Here is a 25,782-nt window from a genome sequence, read left to right as displayed (position 1 = left end):
AAACTTTCATATCAAGGCAGGGGCCTCAAACTAGTGTCCTGCGGGCCACATATGGCCCGCGGGCCGCGTGTTTGAGACCCCTGCTCTAGCATCACTTTTGACATAATTTTGACTTGTTTTTTTTGTACTCAAACGCACCGCAGGCCGCATTCAAACAGCACGGATAGCTAAATCGAGTGTATTTTAGCTGGTGAGGACACAGGCTGCTCATAAAAAATGTGTGACATTCGCTGCATTCACCCACATGGAGACACGCACATGTGCACACACACACACAAACGCAAATCAGAAAAATGTGTGTGTGTGTGCATTGACTTTGACTGTGCGACTGCTTCCTCCTCCATACACAGTCATGTATTTTTCATGCCCCATTTGAAGCTCACTGCATCCACAGTCCCGACCAAGGTCATGTTGTGCACTGCTTGCATGAAATTAAATGCAAACGCTTCATTCATTTTGTTTTTTCTTCATTAGTGTTACTGGTGAGCTGGAGCCTACCCCAGCCAACTTTGGCCAACATTCTTCTTCACAGTCAATCAGAGTCTCCAGTGAGCCTAACATGCATGATATGGGACACGGGAGTAGCAGTAGAACATGCAAAACTCCTCACAAAGATGTTCCTACAGAGACTCAAACCCGGATCTCCAGACTGTGAGGCTAACCACTAAACCAATGTGTGTGCATGTCTTTGTTTCTGTCTCTTCAATTTTCCTTCTTCCTCAATTTGAGGTAAATTTCTGAGTAGGCTTGGGCTAAAAAGAGGCCTGCCTAACCACATTGACGTCACTAGGTTATTACTACAAGCCCCACAATGCACCGTGAGCGCTGCGTTCTAATACAACTCGATAATGTCGGATCTTCATTTCTGTGACGCTCAGCTGTATCCATCACGTCGATGAAAGTGCTGGTGATGAATTTCAGGAAGGGAGTGTTGCATTTAGTTAAAATATAAACTTTATTAATGTATACCGTTTTGCTTTGTGTTCAAATTGTGACATTTTAATACATTTGTGAGCAATACTTGGGAAAAAACACAATTAAAGCGGCTATACGGCACAGTAATGACAAATACTCGTTAGTGGAGGCATTTAGAATCAATGAATGAAAAGAAGTTGTGAAAAAATGAGCCAATTTGAACACATAACGATCTCACTGGAGTAGTAGCGGGATTCCCGAGGGTACGCGAATGCATCAAGTCTCCGTACCGCTACCAGCTGCAGCGGCGGTAGCAGCGGCGCATTCTCGCCGTGTTCTATCCAAACAATGACTCCTACTACGGAGCGGAGGAAAGCACGCCAATAGAATGCCTCTGACGGCACCGATTTCGCCGCTATTCCGTCCCCTCACTTAACAAAACCATGTGGATACCTACGGAGCAGGAAAAATACGGCGTCGGTAAGTTCATTGATTTTTTTATTTCAAATACTCCTGGATGTGTACTACGCGTGGTGCGTTCACAGACGTGATCGTTTGCCTTTGAGGAATCGGTCTGGCTTTGATTGTTTACTACGGGAGGAGGTTTTGATGTTTATTTTTTTTAACAACAATGGGGGGGAGCATCTTGGCTCTGATGTTGAGAGCTTGACTGCCACATTGCAAAGCAGCCTCTCTTCGTTTGCATGCAGCTTGAATATATATATGTCCAATCTCCTGGACATTTCTTATGTTTATTATTTGCTTTAATAAGCACTAAGATCACTTAAATTTGACACTTCTTGATACATACATGAGGGAAGAGTTGTCTTTTTTAGTGCATTGCTGCAGGTTGTGGAATCAAACAGTGACAACAAACCAAATGTAGGAAAAGGGGGGGTGTGGGGGGTGTTGGAACACAGGCGAGAATTCCTATTTGCTGCCCCCCCCCCCACATCCTCCACCTCTGCACAATGAGATGATCACAGAGATGTGAGCCACCTAAATGTCTCATAACAATATCTCCCGAGATATGCTCTGTGTGTGTGTGTGTGTGTGTGTGTATGAGACACTGCAATAATCCATTTCACAGGCAAAAGTGTCACATCAACATTTTTGGTTTGCATTAAACCACCCTGGCCTTGCTCTGAGCCACCTTTACCACCGTGACCTAAAATCAGTGAAGCACACTGAACAGGGAAGTAGTCCCCGTGTTCTGGCTGCTTCTTTTCCTCGCCTATTTCCAGGAAAAAAACCCTCAAATTGTACTCTCTGATATATTTTTAAGACATTTTAAAAGTGAATACTCATATAAAGCAAGTTAGTCTTGTGAAAACCTTGACAAAACCTTGACAATGATGTGGCATGCATGAGAAAGTGGAAAGGAAATCCCTCTAGTGGCTTTAAATGGCTTTACACTCATATTACCCAACACAGAAGACAAAATAAAAAGTCAATAAGCTATTTAAGACGTAAATAAAACTCCTGTGTGTCACAGTGAAAGTGTTCCTTTGGGGATATTAGTAGCGGGCGGACAGATGTGTAGAGGACAGGAAGTGGGTTCTGTGCCCAACAGTAGTAGTGGTGTTGTGATAATGAATATCATATTATTGTTAAACCTGCAATAAATTTCAGTACTGGAGATCACTTCCGGTCCTTGTCTCACCAAATACTGACACCTGGTGGCCAAAGTAGAGTACTACATGCACAATTAGAATGCTTTCTCTGCCTTGTATTTGTATTTTAGTTCATGTAGCCATTTGTATGCTTGAAAATGCTTAATATAGACCAAGAACAAGTACATTTTGCTTAAATCTGCATTTTTTTATGTGAATATTGAACCATATTCAACCACTTTATTGTTTGTGGAAACCCGCAATCGAGTGACGGTCGACTGTAATGAATAAATCATCGCCATTATGGTTGAATATCTATTATTGGTAAAATATTCATTCAAAAGACAAAGTGTCAGTAAGCGGATGAGACAATAGCCACAGAACAGGAAGTAAACAACAACAAGGAAGTATCCCAATGCTAATATGTCTTATTTTGAAGTGTAAATGTTACAATAGGGGTGTTACTTCATGTCTAGAGGGCTCTAATAATGGTCAAAATCATATTTAGAAGGTCATAAATTCAATTGAAAATGAAGAAACAGGGCTCCATAGCAATAGAAAGTGTTGCATTTAATTGGATTAAATGCCTAACATCCCCTTTCAGTTCCCAGTAACTACATTTTAAGTCATGTTCTGGCAGCGCAGCACATCTTTTGTCTTGCTTTCTTTCTTTTTTTTTTTTTAAGAGGAAGGAACCCGGGTGTTTTCCTGTTGTGAAACCCACAAAAAAGCGATGTGTGACATGAGAAGCTGTGAGTTGGCAGCGCTGTTGGAGCAGGTGAAGAGCTGTCAGTGCTTCTTATGAGTGACGAGGAGCCGACAGATCAATGAAAGCTTATTGTAATGGGTTCTTTTTTTTTACAGTTAGATACTCCTTTTAGGGACTGTTTACATAACGGTTTTGTACGTGCATGACCTTCAGCTTCCTCACCGAGGCACTTGATGATCTCAGTGTCTTTTTGCTTGTTATTATGTTAGAAACCTGTGAAGCCATGCTGCTATGTAAGCTGGATACTGACTACTCTAAACAAAGATTCATTCATTCATTTTCTACCACTTATCCTCACGTCGTGGGGGTGCTGGAGCTTATCCCAGCTGTATTCGGGCGAGAGGCGGGGTACACCCTGGACTGGTCACAAGCCAATCACAGGGCACATATAGACAAACAACCATTCACACTCACATTCATACCTATGGACAATTTGGAGTCGCCAATTAACCTTGCATGTTTTTGGAATGTGGGAGGAAACCGGAGTACCCGGAGAAAACCCACGCATGCACGGGGAGAACATGCAAACTCCACACAGAGATGGCTGAGGGTGGAATCAAACTCGGGTCTCTAGCTTTGAGCCCTGCGTGCTAACCACCATACAGTCTCCAAGTAGGACTCCTTATTTATGAATCCAATATTTTAAAACTTGGTTACAACCATCTAAATACAATTTTTAACATTAGAGCCCTCTAGTTATGAAATAACATCCCTACAGTCACCTTTACATTGGTATGACCCAATATACGAGACATACGTATTAAAAAGAAAATAACACACGAGTCCTTGTTTGTTTGTTTTTTTACTTCCAGTTTCTGTACAGTACTTCCTACGGTGACCAGTATAAATATTGTATGTCAAAACAACCTGATGGCCGAGGATGGGATTGAACTCGGGTCTTCTAGCTAACCACACGATTACCGTGCAGCCTCGATTATCCATTATGAATCTTTTTTTATTTTAAAAAATGTAAAGCAGACCTAAATCAGGATTTCCATTGAATAATTTGCCATAAAAATAGCATACAGACGTGAAGATGTGTGTCAAGACTCGATATCTCATTAACAGGTGTGGAGTGGTTCAACAAATGTTAATCCGGCTAATCCTGACTTGACCCCTGAACCCCGATTTGGGGGTCATGGAATAACACCTCATTTATTCATACCAGTCAGAACAGCTGTTGCCCTGCCAGGAATTTGGATGCATTTGATTTAATTCCATAACATTTGCATAATTAAACTCTGCTTCTTCCTACTGCTTTTTGGAAATGTTGAGTAGGGGCCATAGGATATGGCTTTTTTTTTTTTTTTACCAAAATTGTAATAATTAATGAATTAATTTCAACATATTTAGTTCGGGAGGGGGCGGGCTAGTGTTTGTGATGAGATTCGCCAGGATTGAACGGTCTACCTGGGGAATACTTCCCCACACAAACATTCCTGCTCACAATGACGGCATTTCATTCACAGCAAAGACCTCCGCCAAGCAGAATCTGTTGGAAATTTCTCCTGTATTTTTATTTCCAAGTGCTCTGACCCTTTTTTGTAGACTTATATGCATCTTTTAAAACAATTCATGATCCGGATCACCCCCAAAATTTAATTAATTTTTCCATATCCCATTTCCGACAATTCCTGAAAATGTCATCCAATTCCATACAGAACTTGTCAAGTTACAAACAGACACCGAAAAAAGCATAAGCTCCACACTATAAAGTACTAAAACTACTAATTTAATTTCTACTATGTTACACTCTGTGTGTATGTTAGCAGCCCCGACTTCACCCACTGAGACTATATGACTAACAAAAGTGCTCACATGCCAATATATTATAATTAGCAAGTTCATTTTCATTTATTGTGTGATTAATTAATACATTGATTATTTGCTGAACAAGAAATCTTGTCAAGGGCTGCATGGTGATCGAGTGGTTAGCGCGCAGACCTCACAGCTAGGAGACCAGGGTTCAATTCCACCCTCGGCCATCTCTGTGTGGAGTTTGCATGTTCTCCCCGTGCATGCGTGGGTTTTCTTCACGTACTCCGGTTTCCTCCCACATTCCAAAAACATGCTAGGTTAATTGGTAACTCCAAATTGTCCATAGGTATGAATGTGAGTGTGAATGGTTGTTTGTCTATATGTGCCCTGTGATTGGCTGTGTACCCTGCCTCTCGCCCGAAGACAGGAGGGACAGGCTCCAGCACCCCTTGCGACCCTTCTGAGGATAAGTGGTAGTAAATGAATGAATGAAAACCGCACTACACATGATCTATTCTATTGTGCAGTTGCATCATCACCTCTATTTGCGTTTTGCGGCAAAAAACGTAAAAGAGAGCTGTGGTTCGGGTTGAAACAAACATAAATACGCTGTTGGGAGTAAATGAGTGGGTGAAATGTGCATTTTCGAACCTTAGTTTGCCTACTTTTACAATTTTGCCTCAGTTCGCAATCACTTGTGAGGCAAAGCGGTAGAAAATGAATGAATGAATGAAATCTTGGCGGTTGAATATGTAAATATAGTAGTCATATATCTTCTTTTTGCGTGTACGTTTAGCTAATGTGAAAGGGATTCGAAATTCGTCAAGTTCCATTTGATCTTGGACCAGTCAGATAAAGATCAGGGCGGATCGCTTCTTAATTGGAGTGCCGTTTGATGTCGATTCATCTCCCTGACGTGTGGGGTGGTGGGGTGGGGGTGGGGTGGGGTGGGGTAGTTGGACGCTCCTGCCGTGGATGAAATGTAAACGGACTCCAGGCCACTTGGTATTAAGGCGCATTACTGCTTTTTAACCTGGAGCGAGACTCTTGCAAGATCAATGAGATGATGTTCATTTGTGATCCCTAAATGGAGAGAGAGAGGGCGGTCATTTATCAGGGGCAAGAAAATAAGTTAAGGCTACATGGCGTCTCCTCATTAAGGCTCCTCTGATGAAGCCAATCAGCCGTGTCATTGCTCATCACAGTGTAGACACATAATGAAACTATCTAATAAGATGGCCTGCGTCAGCAATGATTGATTGGAAATAAGAGCTAGACTTATAACCCCCCCCCCCTTTATTCTTGCTCATCATCAGGGGGGCACCCGCTTTGCCCCTTCACCCCCAAACTCTCCCTCTTTTCTCCTCAGGGGGGATTAGCAGGTTGTTTTGGAGTGTGTTAACCTTCCAGGCCCATTCCGGCATTATAAGCAATGATTCCGTAATGCAGCCAACCCCAAGGTTTTCTGGACATGGATTTGGGGGAGGGGCTTGTAATTGCTTCCTCGCCTGCTGCCTCCATCTGGAAAAAATGGCAGCCCTTGTCCTCCAATCCCATTGTGTAATGTATAACTAAATACAGGGTATCTATTAGGTAAATATGAAATATGTATAGTTGATCTTGGTATGCGCTCCTGCTTTTGAACGACGGTCAGATTACTCCTCTATTATAGCCTAGATGACATGATCCACTCTGACAATACTAGTAAACAAGTTGCAGCAACATGCCCCCCCACCCCGTCGTTCAATTAAACCACGCTCTATTTATAAAACACTTCAAATTGGATTACAGCCGAAAAAGCCTGTTTGCTTAAAGAGGAGATGAATTGAAATTGTCCTCTCCGCCATTGTTGTTAGTGACACAGACAAGCATGCAGCAATATTAGTCCACAGCCGTGCATAATGTTATGACAGGCCGGCAGGGGTTGGGGGAGGGGGGGGGGGGGGTAGGGTAGGGGCGGCGTGGGCTTTCCTTGCCTTTCCACTCCAGTGGCATCCTTCCCTGGCTTTGCCATGGGGAGTGATTCCCGGCTATTTTTACAGACGCCAATTGCTGGTTTCGTTTCATCGCACGGGTTCAAGACAATAGAAGTAAAAAAAAAAAAAAATGGCGGAGAGGAATGGATTCTTACTTAAAAAGCTGCGATGTGTGATCCCTGTGTGAGCGAGGTTAATGGGATGTGTCCTATTAGGAATTCAGCGGCTTAACTGTCGGTAATTTTCCTGCAGAAGTGTTTGTCATCTGTGTGGGCCGAGGGGGAAATATGACTGGCATTCCATTTTCATAAATAAAGGGGTGTCTGCCGTTGACAATCACTGTGATTGACAGGTGAGGGGCGCTGTTAACACGTTAGGAGACGCTTGTTTTTCTTTTTTTTTTTGTATTTGTGTACTGGTTTATTGTCAGAAATGATGACATGTGCTGGTCTAGTGTCGGCCATCCATACCCCGTGGCTGTAGTCCGGTATTGACCATAAAGGAAGTGTAAATTGATCTGTGGGGGCGGGGCGCTTGTGTGGGTGACCCAGTGTAATCGTAATGACCTCAGGGCTTTCATTTGCCCCATAAAGCTCACTTTGCTGAAGCTCGGGTTCTCTAACGTGCGGCCCGGGGGGCTATTTGTGGCTCTTGGTGGTTTTTGTACTGGCCCACCACACATTCTAAAAATGTAATTCAGCAAGAAAACTAAATTGATCAGCAAAAATGGCAATATAAGCAGTAATTTTACAAGAATAACGTAGTATTATGAGGGAAATTAACATCATTTTTGTAGCATAAAGTTTAAATATTAAAGAAGAAAAACATCTTTTGAGTTATTTCTAGAATTCTATAGCGTTTCTCATGAAAGTGCTGACACTCGCTACTTCCCTTGGCGCCATTGTGGGTTATTTTGCAACCGTGATTAACAAGAAAAGCAGAGGCTTGTTATTGTGGTAATTTGCAAACAAGTACAGCAACAGAGCAAAGAAACGTTTTTACTGACATAGTGTATTAATAACACGACAATACGAGTACCAGATTGTATGCTGAATGAGAAACTGAGGTTTGAAAATATACATTTCAGCCACTCATTTACTCCCAACAGCGTATTTGTATGTTTGTTTCAACCCGAACCACAGCTCTCTTTTACGTTTTTTTGCGCAAAACGCAAATAGAGGTGATGATGCAACTACACAATAGAAGAGATCATGCTTAGTGTGGTTTTCATTCATTCATTTACTACCACTTATCCATAAGCGTCATGTGGGTGCTGGAGCCTATCCCAGCTGTCTTTGGGTGAGAGGCGGGTACACCCTGGACTGGTGGCCAGCCAATCACAGGGCACATATAGACAAACAACCATTCACACTCACATTCATACCTATGGACAATTTGGAGTCGCCAATTAACCTAGCATGTTTTTGGAATGTGGGAGGAAAGCAGAGTACCCGGAGAAAACACACGCATGCATGGGGAGAACATACAAATTCCACACAGAGATGTGTGCTAACCACTTGTCCGTATAAACGGCCATAAGGTGCATTTTATAAGAGCTCGGCCTGCATCTTTTGCTTTTGTATTAAAGCATACCAAAAGAAGGAGGAAGAGGAAAAGCTTGGAGGAGTGAAATTTTAACCCATGCACACACACACGCACATACTTTGTAAATAGTAAATTGTAAATAGTTTATGGTGTTATATTTGTAAATAAATTCTGATTGTATTAGACAACATTTTTTTGTGTTTATGTTGTGGCATAATTGTTTTGGTAGTTTGGCTAAATATGAACATGAAGGCAAAATTTGTGTCAAAGTGAAAGTTATGCTTCACAAAAAGCTTTTTCTTTCTTTTTTTATACTGCTGATTACTAAAGAAGATGAGAAGGTCGAAAGAAACCCCTTTTTTCTGATAACATCTTTCTTTTGTTTCTTTGTTGGCTGCACGGCGGACAAGTGGTTTGCATGCAGGGTTCACAGCTAGGAGACCCGAGTTTAATTCCACCCTCGGGCATCTCTGTGTGGAGTTTGCATGTTCTCCCCATGCAAGTGTGGGTTTTCTGCGGGTACTCTGGTTTCCTCCCACATTCCAAATACATGCTAGGTTAATTGGCGACTCCAAATTGTCCATAGGTATGAATGTGAGTGTGAATGGTTGTTTGTCTACTATATGTGCCCTGTGATTGGCTGGCCACCAGTCCAGGGTGTACCCCGCCTCTCACCCAAAGACAGCTGGGATAGGCTCCAGCAACTTCTTGTGAGGATAAGCGTTGTTTATGTTTATGTAGCTCTAGAACACAATATTCTATGTGCCTTGAAATGGCCGCCAGTACTAGAGGAGATGACTATTTTTCACTGTCTCTCATGCCCATTTTGTCCAATCATAAGCCTGAAAAAGCAATCATAGTGGACTTCATATGGTGAGATATTAGATGTAAAATTCCACCATGCGTGTTATAAGATATACATGCGTGTACGCCTGGCTGCACGAAATGACACTCATCGATAGCTTTATGTTCTGTTGACCTGTTTTTGGCCGGGGATTTTCAAAAGCGAATCTCAGTTTGTTTTTGGCCGAAATATGCATTTTTAAAATGAATATGTATCGAGATTGTTAAAGACCACACAAAATGGTGTCGTTGCCGGAATAATGATAGTACATAATAATACATAATACATAAACATGCACACATATGTGGGCGTGGCCTAAATAATTGGGCGCTCAGGTCCAGTTTGGGTCACTGGGTTTGAGGATGAAGAAAAGGCCTCCGATGTCTTCAGACTTGATTTGTCCTCACCTTCCTGTTTCCACCGGTAGCTCTACTTCCTGTAGTTTCTTCCTGTCCCTTTTCCCACTTCTGTCTGGTCAAGTGTTTTCATGGTGAGCAGGTTACACCACCATGAATGTCCCTTATCTCACATTCCGCCTCCTGATACTTCTTCACCCCCAGCCCGTTCCGTTATCTCTCCGCTGCAATCCTCACCTCCAAATCCACACGCGTCTGTCCCACATATTCCGCCGTTAACGCATGTGTTTATTTGTAGGCCATATTGAGTGCATGTGTACGCATGCAGGCTGCATCCCCGGTGAATCTCACCGTCGTCTTGAAGATGATAAAGCGCTACAAACTCTCGGGAGGCTCTTAACCGCGGCAGGTCTTTGTTGTGCGACTTAGTCTGCCTTGCGTCAAATCTATTGGAACATGTTTTCCTTTCGTTGGAGGCATGTTATGCTGAAATGAGATTTGAAAACGGCTTTTTCATGCCTCTCTCGGAACAAAATTGTCCTTTTTTGTGTACACCAACGCTGTTAAATGAGGTTAGCAACGGACAACGAGCATAACAAGCTGTTTATGTCCTCTGGCCACAGTTTTATTTGGATAATGGTATATATTGGTGTGTCTGAAATAGTACTTTGGATTATTATTGTCATTTTGCAGCCTGCAGCTTTTTTTAATTTTTATTCAGCCAGCGGCACCTTCTTAATTGAACAAGAAAACTAAAAAAAACAAAACGATAAAAAATATAACTATAGAAAAATATGCAGTAATTTTGCACGACCAAAGTAAAAATATTAAGAGAAAATTAGAAAAATGTATGAAAATAATGTTTTGAGCACAGAACTTGCTTTTTTAATTTTTCTTATATTTCTAACAAGACACGACAAATGAAAAAATTTTTTTTTATTTCAAATGTTAAAAAAAAAATCAAATTAAAATCAGGTTTTCGAAAAAGTTACAATTTTATGATGAAAAAGTCATAATATTATGCCAATAAATTCATAATTTTGAGAAGAAAATTTCCAAGAAGAAAACTTAAGACAATAAAACAGCAGAAATGGAAAAGACAGCTGGTGTTTTGCCCAAAAAAGTATTATTATATTATTATATTATTATGTTATTATATTATTATATTATTATATTATTATATTATTATATTATTATATTATTATAATATTATAATATTATATTATTATATTATTATATTATTATATCATTATATTATTATATTATTATATTATCAGAATATTATGAGGGAAATAATGTCAGTTTAATAAAATAAAGTTGAAATATTCAAGAAAAAATACATTAAAAATGTTAAAATATGATAAACAAAATAAAGAATTTTGGAAAATAATGGAGGACGAAAAATGAAAATCTATGAAAAATGAACTATGAGAAAGTCAAAATAGCTAAATAACTTTTATATCACAAAGCTGAGCGGAGTAGAGGTTGCCTACAGCCAGCTGTTCATGCACAGTGCTTTTTGACAGATATCAGCCATGTGTTTTAGCGGGAAAATAAATCAGCTAATGGCGAATGCAGTGTAAGTACAAGTCAATAACCCAACACGAGTGACTTTTTAATGCATTGCAGACCAAGCACTAAACGGCTGCCATATTGGCTGTGTACATTGACTGTAAGTTCAAGAGCTGTGACGGTCGTGATATTGATCCCGCTCCGTCACGTCCACTTTCTTTTCTCCATCACGACTCTTTCTCACAGCTCGGCAGCGATTCTGACCTTTCTTTTTTTTTCCATCTCCTCTACATTGACGATCCCCTGGGTCTTTGCCCGTCCACCTAACCTCTGCTCGACTTCCTCCCCACCCCATTACAACAAGAGAGGCTTTTCATGGCAAGCCCGCCATCACTCGCTTGCTTTCTTCATGTCTTTTTCATTCCTGCACCAGTCAATTGAAGGAGTGTTGGGTACGATTGTAATTGATTTTTGTTGCGCACAAGTGCTCAGCTGATTGAAATAGCTTTACTCTGTAGAGAGAGAAGGAGCTGTTGCATTCTGCATTCTTCCTATTTCCTTAAAGTGGTGATTCATACAGCAGACCTGCTTAGAATATGGTCTTTAGCTTCCAGGCTAATAGGCTTAAACCGCTCATGTCCATTGAATGAGGGGTGACGTTTGTAGGGTTGGAAATGTATTATTATTCATTCATTCATTTTCTTGCTGGAGCCTATCCCACCCTGGACTGGTGGCCAGCCAATCACAGGGCACATATAGACAAACAACCATTCACACTCACATTCATACCTATGGACAATTTGGAGTCAACAATTAACCTAGCATGTTTTTGGAATGTGGGAGGAAACCGGAGTACCCAGGGAGAACATGCAAAATCCACACAGAGATGGCCGAGGGTGGAATCGAACTCGGGTCTCCTAGCTGTGTGGCCAGCATGCTAACCACTCGTGCACCATACAGCCACTCAGTAGGATTCCTTATTTATGAATCCAATATTTTAAAACCTGGTTACAACCGTCTAAATAGAATTTTTAACATTAGAGCCCTCTAGTCATGAAATAACATCCCTACAGTCACCTTTACATAGGTATGACCCAATATACAAGACATATTAAAAATAAAATAACACACAGACTCACATGAGTCCTTGTTTGTTTATTTATTTTTTTACTTCCAGTTTCTGTACAGTACTTCCTACGGTGACCAGTATAAATATTGTATATCAAAACATGTATTTGAATGCATCTTTTGAATGCCTTATATTTGTATTTTTGTTCATTTAGCCATTTCCTTGCTTGAAAATCCTAGCTGTGTGGCCTGCGTGCTAACCACTTGTCCTATATTATTATTATTATTATTATTATTATTATTATTATTATTATTATTATTATTATTATTATTATTATTATTATTATTATTATTATTATTATTATTATTATTATCATTATTATTATATTGTTGCTACGGCTGGACTACCCAGCATACCTTGCGGGAATTTGGACAGACCACTTTTAAGTTACGTTATGCTTAACTGTTGTTGATGAAGTCGTTGATATATGTGATGTGAGATCTTGCTGTGGATGTTTTTGTTTTGTTGTGAACTGTGAGCAAGTTTGATGGAATGAGGCCTTATGGGTTCACAGATAAACTGCCTGACACGCTGTTGGATGTGATATTGCACCAGATCCCGTATCGTATATCACCCCCTGCGGCGGCGATGGTATCCCCTTTCTCTCACCCCAAAAAAATCCCACATTAGCTTCAAGCGGCGGTCCTCAAGCCTCCACCTGGTGTCTTGATTTTCTCGACTTCAATCACGCTCCGCCCTCAAGGGAGGGAGTCTTGAGGGCTTATAAGTGTTGCGTCTAAAAGTAGCTGAAACGGATCCTCTTTGTGTGGGCAAAGTGGGGAAGGAAACCACCGTGGGAGCCTTTGTTTGGCCAACGCATGCCGCACTTTAATATTAAATATTAGTATTCACGTTTCCTACTGTATATCCACAATACAAGCCTTCGGTTGCAGATGGTTGTCATTCCGTGTGAGGTCCCATGGCTATTCTCGCTAACAAGCAATTTGTGTTGAAAGCTGGCCTCGCCGCATATTATCCATACACACACCGGGCATGGACGTAATCCAGCGTGTGCCAGTTAGCAAACGTTTCACTGGGACTCACGGCCAGATCCTGTTTGACGACAGATGGCTTTGTTGATCAAGTGTTATGCGCGTGTGTGGTGGGGGGGGGGGGGGGGTTCTTCTTCTTCCCCAAGGGGACTGGATGTGTAAAAATAGCATTGAGTAATCTTCACCGTTAATGGATCGATAATGGAAATCTTTTGGGCTCATGTGGCCCCCTACCTATTATTTATCACATATAATGACCCTGTCAGTGACTCCGTTTTGACCTCGATGCCGACCAAATCCCGCTATCATCTTTCAGTCTTTGAGCACTTTGGAACGAAGATGCTTTCATGCTCATTTTAAAAGTCAGTGATTTGTGTCTTTGAAATAGGACTCCGTTCCTTCGTGGACATTGTTCACACCTGAAGGTATGATAATATCTAAAGTAAACCTGCGGTCGTCCCTCGCTGCTTTGCGCTTCAAATTTCGCATCTTCACTTTATCACAGTTATTCAAAACATATTAATTCATAAATTATTGCTCATTTTTAGCTTGGTTATGGCCTGTTATTAGTCAAAAACAACCATTCATTCATTCATTCATTTTCTATCGCTTATCCTCACAAGGATCGCGGGGGGTTCTGGAGCCTATCCCAGCTCTTTTGGGGCGAGAGGCATGGCCAGCCAATCACAGGGCACATATAGACAAACAACCATTCACACTCACATTCATACCTATGGACAATTTGGAGTCGCCAATTAACCTAGCATGCACGGGGAGAACATGCAAACTCCACACAGAGATGGCCGAGGGTGGGATTGAACTCAGCTCTTCTAGCTGTGACGTCTGCACGCTAACCACTCATCTGCCGTGCAGCCCCAAAAACAACAATATTTTAGCGAATTTTCTACGCATTTTTGGTTTAAATTAAGCATTTTCAAGCAAGGAAATGGCTAAATGAACAAAAATACAAATATAAGGCATTCAGAAGATGCATTCAAATACATGTTTTGATTTACAATATTGATACTGGTCACTGAAGGAAGTACTGTACAGAAACGAGAAGTAAAAAAACAAACAAACAAGGACTCATGTGTGTTATTTTCTTTTTAATATGTCTAGTATATTGGGTCATACCAATGTAAAGGTGACTGTAGGGATGTTATTTCATGACTAGAGGGCTCTAATGTTAAAAATTATTTTTAGACAGTTGTAACCAGGTTTTAAAATATTGGATTCATAAATAAGGAATCCTACTTGGGGGCTGTATGGTGGTGGATGAGTGCTTAGCACGCAGGCCTCACAGCTAGGAGACAAGAGTTCGATTCCACCCTTTGTGTGGAGTTTGCATGTTCTCCCAGTTCATGCGTGGGTTTTCTTCGAGTACTCCGGTTTCCTCCCACATTCCAAAAACATGCTAGGTTAATTGGCGACTCCAAATTGTCCATAGGTATGAATGTGAGTGTCAATGGTAGAATTCTCTAGCATAAAAAAAACCTTGTAAGCATGTAAGCATACCCGAGATGATGCCCCACTCCTCCGACCAACTCGGGCCTTCTGCTGTGACCTAATGAGCATGGAATTGCTATAAATAGTGGCCCGCAAATGCTAGCAACGCTGCTCTTTTCCTTATACATGTCACGATAATTGCATGTTGTGTATTTGTCCTGAAGCTAAATATGAAAAGTCTTCTCCTACATTTGGCATTTACTCACATCAGCGGTGAACACAGTAATGGGAATGATTGACTTGGCAGACATTGATTTGTTGGTGGATGTTTCCAGACATCATCAGTAATGATGCGTCACCCGTAAGTCCCCCCCCCCCCCCCCCTCGGGACCCTCATCTGGAGCGGTGCCATAATCCTCTTTGCACAGGGCCATAATGCAGCAGTAACCTCAACATCACCGCCACCTAGGAATAAATATGGACCCGGGTGGGTCGGTCACATTTGTGGATGATTGCATTGATTTTCTCTTCATTTGATAAATCTTCCAGCCGGTTTGTCCCGTCGAAGTAGTTTATGAAGGAAATCCAACGTTTTTATATCACATCATTCCTCCCAGCTGGTCTGGTTAATAGCTTTTTAAACACAATCAACAGGTAGGTCAACCTAGCAAGGCGATTGGTTGTAAATCACTGGTTGAGAACAACAGCCTGGAATTGGAATACTGGTTATTATTGTAATGGTTTAGTTACATTGAATGGCAATACATGGGGTGGCAGTGCTTGTGATCCCAACCTGAGGGTTGTCGGTTCGATTCCCAGTTCTTTTATCATAGCTCATTAGAATTTAAAAATGATTTTTATTTTATACGTTCTTCCCCCCACAGCTAGCGCCATCCGTGGAATGGGCACACAAATGAGGTTACCTTTTTCTGCTTGGGTGGGAGGAGAAAAACAAAGATGAAATTAATCACTCCAGCCTTCACCGTCCCCCCCCCTTTCTCATCTGCATCTCCATCCTGCGGACTTTTTGTGCAACACTTTTATTTAATTACAGACAGCCTTGGTGCTAGCACTCAAATGACCTAAATTGGGAAAACTGGGGCAGTTTGGTGTCTTACTCCACCGCATTGATTTTGTCTGTGTTGGACCTTGGCATGCGCAAATTAGCTGAGCAGTAGGTATCAGCTCGACAAGCTCCCAAGTGCTCTGTCTTGCTTCTGCTGCGGCATTAGCCTAGTTGTAGCTGGCGTGGAGCTCGGGCGCCGCTTCCTCCAATTTAATCTTGCAGGACGTGCAGGGAAGGAGGAGGAATTGGGAATCTCTCACATTCAGGGGGTGCCTGACAGGAAGAGAGGAATTACCAAACAAATTGGAGAGCAGCCTCTTTTGTTCACGCAGTCACGGTCTCGTTAATGGGCAAGATTAAGCGCACAGCGGCTCCGAGTTGAAGTTGAAACAAAATTCAAAGTAGACACGGGGGATTTTCGGTGACGGTGGAGTGTTGGTTAATTATTTTTCCGCTGTGAGATGGTTTGAGTGACGTCTCTCTCGCTCCCTCTGGAACAGTCCAGTGGGATTCCGATACAGCTCATCCTCATCCATTCCACCCCCCCTGGAACAATTCTATGCTATGTACCAGTCGGTGGCATGCAGAGGACAGCAAAATAGCCCAGACAACAGCTGAACCCCCTCTGATGGAATGTTGACTGCACTGTACACTTATGTTGGTGTTTCACTGATGTTTACAGCTTTAGGGGGCCGGGTGGGAGGGTGGACGATCACCTACACAAACATGAACACATGGCTGGACAGTTATACTTGATAACCGCCGCCTTTTATAATAAACATCAATAGAAAGACTGAAATAATCAACAGCAGGTTCACTCCGTCTGCCGCAGAGCAGCGGTTATCAACTGGTGGGTCATGACCCAAAAGTGGATTTTCATCAAGTTTCGAGTCTTTGCCAGGGCAAAAAATCAAATCAAATCTTAAAATTTAGTGTCTTTGAATTGAATTCCCGAGTTCAATTCTTCCGAGAATTAAATTCCGAGTCCAATCCTCCGGCATTGGCATGTTCTCCCCGTGCATTTTCTCCGGGTACTCCGGTTTCCTCCCACATTCCAAAAACATGCTAGGTTAATTGGCGACTCCAAATTGTCCATAGGTATGAATGTGAGTGTGAATGGTTGTTTGTCTATATGTGCCCTGTGATTGGCTGGCCACCAGTCCAGGGTGTACCCCGCCTCTCGCCCAAAGACAGGTGAGGTAGGCTCCAGCACCCCCGCGACCCTTGTGAGGATAAGCGGGAGACTTACAAATACACGATATACCTACAACAAGGACTGGTTGTTGGTTACTGACAATAAGAACTGGTCACAATTGAATGGAGTGAGGTTCCCAAGTTGGTAAAGGTAGCATCAAAGCAGCGTAGAAAATCAAAGAGACTTACATATACACTATATACTTACAGCAAGGACTAATAAAGTTAATCAGGCATACCTACAATGAGTTAATAATCGAATGGAGTGAGGTTCCCAAGTTAGCATTGGAGACCGTCACCAGGCTATTTTAACTTATAGCACCGCAAAAAAATGATCAGGCTGGATTTCCTATTTTGTTTTGTGCATTTAGATCTGATAAATTAAATTCTACGTTACATCTTCAGTAACGTAGAATAAATCTTGTGAAGTTTCCGTATGGACAGAAAGGTGGATTTCATAGCTGCAAGACCTTTCATGGGCTGCTTTTGTGCACAATCACCTTTAAAAGGTCAACCTGCCTTACAAATGTTATCATCAAATATTTATCACTCCCATTTGACCAAGAATGTAGTGTCTTTCCCTTTCATGTGTTAGGTATCTTTACGGAAGAAAGGTCAGATTTTCTCTGGTGAGTAACCAAGCAAGGATCGGCACGGTTTGATCTCGCTAATAATCCAAGCAAAACTTCCCAAACAGTTTATTCGCAAAAGGGCCTGACTTGAAAGTATCGAGTTCTGAAGCACTTCCACGAGAACACTGCAACTCCTTCCCCGAGCTCAGCATGGCTATTTCTTGTCAAGACAACAATGGAGTGATGACAAAGTACCACCAGTGGAGACGGGCAACCGGAGCAGGCGGGTCTAAGTCTCAGAACAAAAATAAAATTCCACATTTGGCCTATGGGAAATGAAGGCGTGAGTGTGTCTGTATTTATGCTGATTGTCTTTCTTTCCCGGTTGGATTATGTGGTTTGGTCTAGAAGAAGTGGAGATCAATAACAGGACACAAATAATGTATCACAAATGATTTTTGGTCATACGCTGTTGCAGTGGTTTTAAAGAGGAAATGTGCTTGCTTCCTTTTCAGTTCTAGCGTCTGCTTACTTGCTGTTTGCTGTCAGGAAATGCACCCATTGACTGATTCTTGAACACCACACCTACAGAAAGCTTGCATGTGGAAACAGTCCATACCTTGACTTCTGACTTCTTATTTTAATTTATCTCATTTACATGGCAACATGTCATTTGTGTGTTTACATGGTCGCACATTTACAGTAACCTAAATTGAATGACGTCTTTATTACATGGAGTTCTCAACTGGTTTTCCTTTGGCACCCATCATTAATCCTTGAAGGGGATAGAACTAACTTATTTTCTTAGTCAATTAATCTCAAGCTTGGTGTTTTGTTTAATCCATAACAGGTTAGGCCGTAAACCAGGGATGGGCCAATTTTTTCACTCATGGGCCACATTTGGTTGAAAAAATTTGGGCTGATGTGGCATCAAATAGAACGACATACTTGCTCACGGTGCAACAAAACGAAAACAACACACCCACAACAAGTTAAAACACCCCATAAATCAACAACTAAGCACTGAACACGTAATTTAACCTAAAACTGTTATTTCCAAATGCCCGCAAGGCATGCTAGGTAGTCCACCAGCAACAATCATATGAACTATGAACAATAAATCATTTTATATCAAGAGTACGTTAACTCGGGATGCATGTCGGACGAGTGTGAAACCGGAGTTCAATTCCACCCTCGGCCATCTCTGTGTGGAGTTTGCATGTTCTCCCTGTGCATGCGCGAGTTTTCACCGGGTACTCCGGTTTCCTCCCACATTCCAAAAACATGCTAGGTTAATTGACGACTCCAAGCTTGGGAACGTCACTCCATTCGATTACTAACTCATTGTAGGTATACATTACAACTTTATTTTTTTCTAAGATACCCATTCAGATACAACCAATCCTTGTTGTAGGTATATAGGTATATGTAAGTGTCTTTGATTTTTTATGCTGCTTTGATGCTACCTTTACCAGCTTGGGAACCTCACTCCATTCGATTACTAACTCATTGTAGGTATACATTACAACTTAATTTTTTTTCCAAGATACCCATTCAGATACAACAAGTCCTTTTTGCAGGTATATAGTGTATATGTAGGTCTTTTTGATTTTCTAGGCTGCTTTAATGCTATCTTTACCAGCTTGGGAACCTCACTCCATTTGATTGCTAACTCATTGTAGGTATACATGACTGATTTTATTTATTTTCCAAGATACCCATTCAGATACTACCAATCCTTGTTGTAGGTATGTAGTGTAAATGTAAGTCTTTTTGATTTTCTAGGCTGCTTTAATTTGACCTTTACCAGCGTGGGAACCTCACTCCATTCAATTGTGACCAGTTCTTATTGTCAGTATCTAAGATACCATAATTTAACCAGCTGGGGGAAGCTCACACCACAGAATTACCACCAGTCCATATTCTGTATATATATACATATATATATATATATATATATATATATATATACATACATATATATATATACATATATGTGTGTGTGTGTATAAGTAACTGTTGGTTAACTTTTATTTCCGAAGATTTAATGATTCTAGGGAACCTCACTCCATTCAGTTACCACCTGTCATCAATTATATATTCTCATCTTGTGGCGGTGCTTGGCTAACCTTTTACCGTCAAAGTGAAACCGCAAGTTTCTAGCACGCCCTCATGAGCTCACCGGCCGACGGGCCTCGCCGATTAATGAGGTGCGCTCCACTGGCTCGTATTTGTGTAGCACCTGCCATCTGTGTGTCCTTGAGTAGATCCTGTGTGTGTCTGTGTGAAGTGTCTTCAATGGCGCTGGCTGTGCTCCGAGGCAACCACCGTCTGTCAGCACGCTTATCACTTTGCGTGCGGTTGTTCCAGCGTCTCGGGCCTCCCGCGGCGAATCCGAGCGCGCATTTAACATCGGAACCTGCACCCAGTGGCCCTCCGGCTCAGCGTGGACCACTAACACTGCAGTCCTTTCATTCACTGTCTCTCTCACAGACACACAATTATATAGTCGGCCTCTCACTGAGCGCTTTTGTTTTATCTCTTCGGGAGGAGTGCTGAATGAACGCCACTGGGCGAGGATGTATGGGATAACGACTACACTGAATTTGGGATTCTCATCCGCCGGGATCGTCTCTTTGTCTCTCAGCTGTTTGTGATGCGCCTTTCATCCGCCCCTTTTTTGCTGTCTTTTAGCTTGTTTGCGGCAAACCAGGCTAAATAAGACTCTCGGTGGTTGGCGGCAGACGTGCCAAATTTGACGAGACATGGAAAAATGTCATAAAAGTATGGTGTCTCTCACTCATCATCTACAGCGTGTCTGTCTTGGAACTTGTGGGAGATTTGTCCTTGACTTGATGCAAAAGACTTGCAAGGAGGAGGTGTGACCTTGAAGTAAATAATAATCTCACGGTCCAGTGAAAATGCTTATCTTGAGGGTATATGCTACAACTGTGCCTTTTTAATATTCACCCAACTTTGATGCAAATGTAAAGTAACATCGTGCTGACTTGTTAAAGCACTCTTGTGCCTGGGGAACCTCACTCCATTCATTTACCTTCAGTCCTTATTGGAGGTGTATATGCTGCCTGGGCACAAAAATAAAAAGAACACACATTCTTATTATTTTGTGGGACCGCCTTCGGCTTTGATTATGGCACACATGCAATGTCACAACTCAAAATTTACCTTCCAGAGGAACCTCACTCCATTCAATTAGCACTAGTCCTCATCAGAGTCCAGTAAAAAAGGCTTATCTTGAGGGTATCCATGCACCTTTTTAATATGCACCCACCTTCCATGCAAATGTGTTGTGTGAAGTGCAGGTAGAGGTCGGTCCCGCCTACTCAGCGAAAGGAAGGAAGCGGAATGTTTTTGATTGGCACGCCCACTGCCAATCTGGGGGGGGCAGGCAGATGTTTTCGTTTTTTTTTGCAGCCTCTTCCATATTAATTGCCACCACCATCGCTGTCTCGCTGCAGGGATGGGAGGCATGTGTAGGCGGAAAAGCAGTTGTTATCTTGGAGGTGTGTTTGGGGTCGTTATCATGTTGGGAATCTGACACGCAGACCAGTTTCTGCTTTAAAATGTTATGGCTATATGGATGATAATGGTTGGATGATACATCTTTTATGGTATACATGCTGTACACTTGCTACGCTAAAGTACTGTATATCTGGAGCATTCTTGGATGCCTTTTCTTAGGTCCTGTCCACACGGAAATGTTCACACTGTGTCATCCAGATGGGAACGGATCTCTGGGTGCAAACAATGTGATACACAAGCCACGCCCACATGCGGCGCTGTGAACAGACACACAGATGGAACCATGTCACACCCCAAAGTATCATCATGGCATCGTTTTCGTTTTCCACATAGGTTCCTTCAACTCAACTATCATCTAATCATCAACTAATCATCTACAATCTATAGTAATGCACACAAGCATATGAGTCTTATTTGTGTCATAAATGGCTTATTTTATTTTATTATGTCTACCTTTATGGTAATGGTAATGGTTTAATTTCATTTGAACATGCATCAGATTACAATTGAATGCATCACATAATCAGTTCACAGTTCCACATGTCCAAAAGGAGTAGGAAGAAGCAAAGCTTATTAAATCCTACCCCTCCATCTTGTACTTTTGGAATCAGTAACTGTTACATTTGTTCACTTCCTGCTTTCCTAATATAGTTTAATTTTTTTATTTAGTTTTTTTTGTTTTGTTTTTGTCACATACCGAAGTACGAGGTGATATGACCATACAATGACATAATCGGTAACATAGTACCTGTCAATATAGTGTCAATATAGTACCATACTGTCAATATAGTACCATAGTAAGTGTCAATATAGTGATATATATATATAGCACATCATGACTGGTTGAAGACTCTTCATCCTTGTATTTAGCAAACATCAACTGCTTGTATTGTTTCTTGAATTGGCTCATCGTTGTGCATTGTTTGAGGTCCTTACTCAATCTATTCCATACTTTGATTCCACATACTTAAATGCTATGGCTTTTTAACATAGCATACAACGTCCTAGCATAGAAGTGTTTCAAATTTAGTTCTTCCTTTATTATGTTTTATTATGTTTTATTATGTCAATTGGATAATATAATTGTAAATGTCACTATAGGGCTGTTAGATTATGTTAAGAGGGCTCTAATAATGTAGTAGTAAAGATAAACATGTATTTAGTATGCTTTAACTACAAAAATATTCCATTCATAAATAAGGAATTCTATGGAAATTTACAGGACTGTAAACAATCAACCGTGACAAATGAGGAAATGACAGAGTGGATTTGGTATCTTCTCAACTTTGGCATCAGTAAGCGATTTTGTACATGCTTTTAACACGTATACAGATTCAAGTCTGCAAATAACTCACCAATATTTCCATGTAATCTGTTTTTATCGATGCAGTCCATCCATGTCCACTTCAAGAGTCAAGTTTCGATGACCAGTGAGCGAAAAATAAGCATCACAGCCCCTCAATAACATTCCAATTGCCCCCCCTGCATTCAGACACTTATTGTGGATGGAGAGTCTTGTGCCACGGTGGTTAGTTTGCTATCTCCCTGCGCAGAGATGAGGTGAAAAGAAACCTGGCAGCTGGCAATGAAGATGGCCGAATGAAAGCCCGTTCCGCTCCACCGGTCCACCTAGTTTAGCTTTTGTATGCTGCCTATTCCTCGCTCGTGGATGCATGCATTTTTCCCTCCTGGGTGCCAAGTTAAACGAAGGTCTTTTCCTTGTCGTCTCCTGTGTCGTTTTTAATCGTATCTCAGTTGGAATCGAGTCGTGTATTTCATTCTTGACGCATGTCTGGAAAAGATGGAGAGATCTCCCAGTAGCCTTGATACTAGAATTTTTGGCTTTGGTTCTCCAACTGAGAACACGCCGTTTTGTTTGTCTGCAGCCTTAATGTTTGTCCGTGCTCGTGTGTGCGGCTCCGCTAAGTGCTGTTCTGCACTTTATCAACTTTTTACAACTTGAACTCTGCAGCAATTATGCGGTATTGATGTGTTTCCGTCCCCTTGTGAAAGGCTTAACGCGTTATTAAACTGCTGCGACTTGAAGAGTGTGTCAGTTGGACATAAAGATTCCAGAGTGAGTCCTCCTGTTGCTAACCGCACTCCCGCTGTCTGTCTTGGATCCACGAGGCGACGACAGTTGTGGCATGCGTTTTTTTTTTTTACCGTCCTCCACCACAGCATGCAAGATAAATGCCCAGAGTCCTTTGATTTGGGAAACAGTGTTAGCAGCGTCTGGCGTAGACTAAGCATAGCTCAGCTAGTTTTGGTTTTAGAATGGGAATGTTTTTTAAGTCGCATCCCTGGACTAAAAGTAACCTTCTGGTGGTTTTGGCTGCGCTATATGTCAGGTCTTTGAGCGAGGGGAATGCGGCCAGGGAACATGAACACAACACAGCAGGCGACACATGAGGAAGTGGAGGAGTTTTAGCTTGGTTTAGAGGAACTGAATTTCAGTTCTGTCGGTGGGAAAGAAGTAGCGCTTCCTTTTGTGGAGGCCATCATGGGGGGTGGGGGGGGGGTAAATAAGCTCTGCTTCTTCCTACTGCTATTCCGACATGTTGAATTGTGCAATTGTAAACGTGATGTACTTCAATGTGACTTCGAAAATAACGACATACCATCACAGATAATATAACATAGCATACAACAGTATACTGTATATGACATAACATAATGTCTTATCATCTGATTACTGATTAATATAACAGCATAATGTTAACAATAACGTTAATTAGCATAACGTAGCATAGTGTAACATAACATCATTACCATCATATTAGTACTGATTCACATACCTTAGCAATGTTGTGTAACATAACGTAATAACATAGGGTAACACAACATCATGTAGAGTAACATAACATAGTAACGTAGCGTAGCGCAATGTAAATAGTATAGTAACATAGCATAGTAACATAACGTAACGCATCAAAACGTTTTATCATTACTGTCATCAGATTACCATTCACATAACATAGCATCGCAACGTAGCGTAATGTGGTAATGTAACATAACTCAGCGGAACATAACGTAGTAATGTAACGTAACCCAACAATGTAGTAATGTAGTCTAATGTGACATAGCGTTGTAACGTAACACAACAAAGTGGCATAGTGTAACATAACATAAATTGTTGTCATTACTATCATCTCATTATTGATTCACTCAATAATAGCTTGCAATATAGCTATATAGCTATAGCTAGTATAGCTAGTACATAACGCGGGAACGTAACATAACTCAGCGTTACATAACGTAATGTAGCGCGACATAACGTGGTAGGGTTGTGTAATGTAACGCAGCGTAACGTCACACAATGACGCATCATAGTGTAGCATTATCATTTTAGCATTTCATCATCGGATTACAGATTCACATAACCTAGCATTGCAATGTACCAGAACGTAACATCACGTGGTCATGTAACATGACACGTGACATAACGTAGTAATGTAACATAGTGTAATGTAACACAATGACGTATCATAGTGTAGCGTTATCATTTTATCATTTCATCATCGGATTACAGATTCACATAACCTAGCGTTGCAATGTACCAGAACGTAACATCACGTGGTAACGTAACATAACCTTGACATAACATAGTAATGTAAGATAGTGTAATGTAACACAATGAGTGTTAGCATAACTAGTGTAGCATAACTTTTGATCATTGTTGTAATGTAACATAGCCTTGTAACTTAGCAGAACGTAACACAATGAATTATCATAGTGTAACATAACTTTATCATTACTGTCATCGGATTACGGATTCACATAACCTAGCGTTGCAATGTAGTGTAACGTAACATAAGGTGACGTCGCGTGACACAACGCAGTAATGTTGTGTAATGTAACATAGCATTGTAACATAGTGTAACGTAACACAATGAATTATCACAGTGGCTATCATTGCTATCGTCCGATTACTGATCACACAACATAGCGTAGCGTAAAGTAGCATCGCTTAGCATACATGTACTGTACTTTAGCATAACATAACAGCATAACTTTTTATCATTAACATCACCTGATTAGTGCTTATTTATTTCATAATGTTCACACCAGATCCTAAATATTCATGAAGCGTGCATTTGGCAGCAATGCAGGCCAGGGGAGCGCCACCAGTTGCGGAGCAAACAAATTAGCATATTAATGATATAAATGCTGTATAATGAACACGTGGGAGTGGATTATGCATGTGAATCATTGTCAGATCAGTCTGGGAAAAGAACGCTAATGAGGTTAAAATGTGCGTTAATAGGAATCTGGATCGTCGTCTTTTTGATTGCACTTTAATGGTGAATTGTCTCTAATCCGCCCCGTAAAATAGAGTTGCAGCAACACAATAACAAGCTTTTATGAGGAGATCATCGTATACGTGCTTGGATCAATGGAAAGCTTTGAAGGAGCTCTTTTGCTTATTTGAAGGAGGAGCGCTGCTGTTGCGCTTTTTTACTGGAAGCCCCCCCCCACCCCCCGACTGTGTTTGTTCTTCTAAGGAGCTTAGATGCACTGAGAGAGCACACCAAACTTAATGTGGTTTGAC

At 41.4% G+C, this 25,782-nt stretch overlaps 1 protein-coding gene across 4 annotated transcripts in view; it reads left to right on the top strand.

Annotated features, from left to right (window-relative positions):
• Positions 1–1,216: 1,216 nt before the first annotated feature.
• Positions 1,217–25,782, top strand: part of dock4b (dedicator of cytokinesis 4b) — an 87,559-nt gene continuing 62,993 nt past the window's right edge. For all 4 annotated transcript variants that reach the window (XM_058078054.2, XM_058078052.2, XM_058078055.2 and 1 more), the window contains exon 1: positions 1,217–1,395. In XM_058078054.2, the coding sequence (XP_057934037.2) occupies positions 1,359–1,395 (37 nt within the window). In that variant the 5' untranslated portion in view covers positions 1,217–1,358. The remainder of the gene's footprint in view (positions 1,396–25,782) is intronic.

This window comes from Doryrhamphus excisus, linkage group LG2 (assembly GCF_037039965.1).
Source record: "Doryrhamphus excisus strain RoL-2023G ecotype Guam linkage group LG2, RoL_Dexc_Guam_v1.1, whole genome shotgun sequence".
NCBI lineage: Eukaryota > Metazoa > Chordata > Actinopteri > Syngnathiformes > Syngnathidae > Doryrhamphus > Doryrhamphus excisus.
This window is presented reverse-complemented; position numbering and strand designations above follow the sequence as displayed.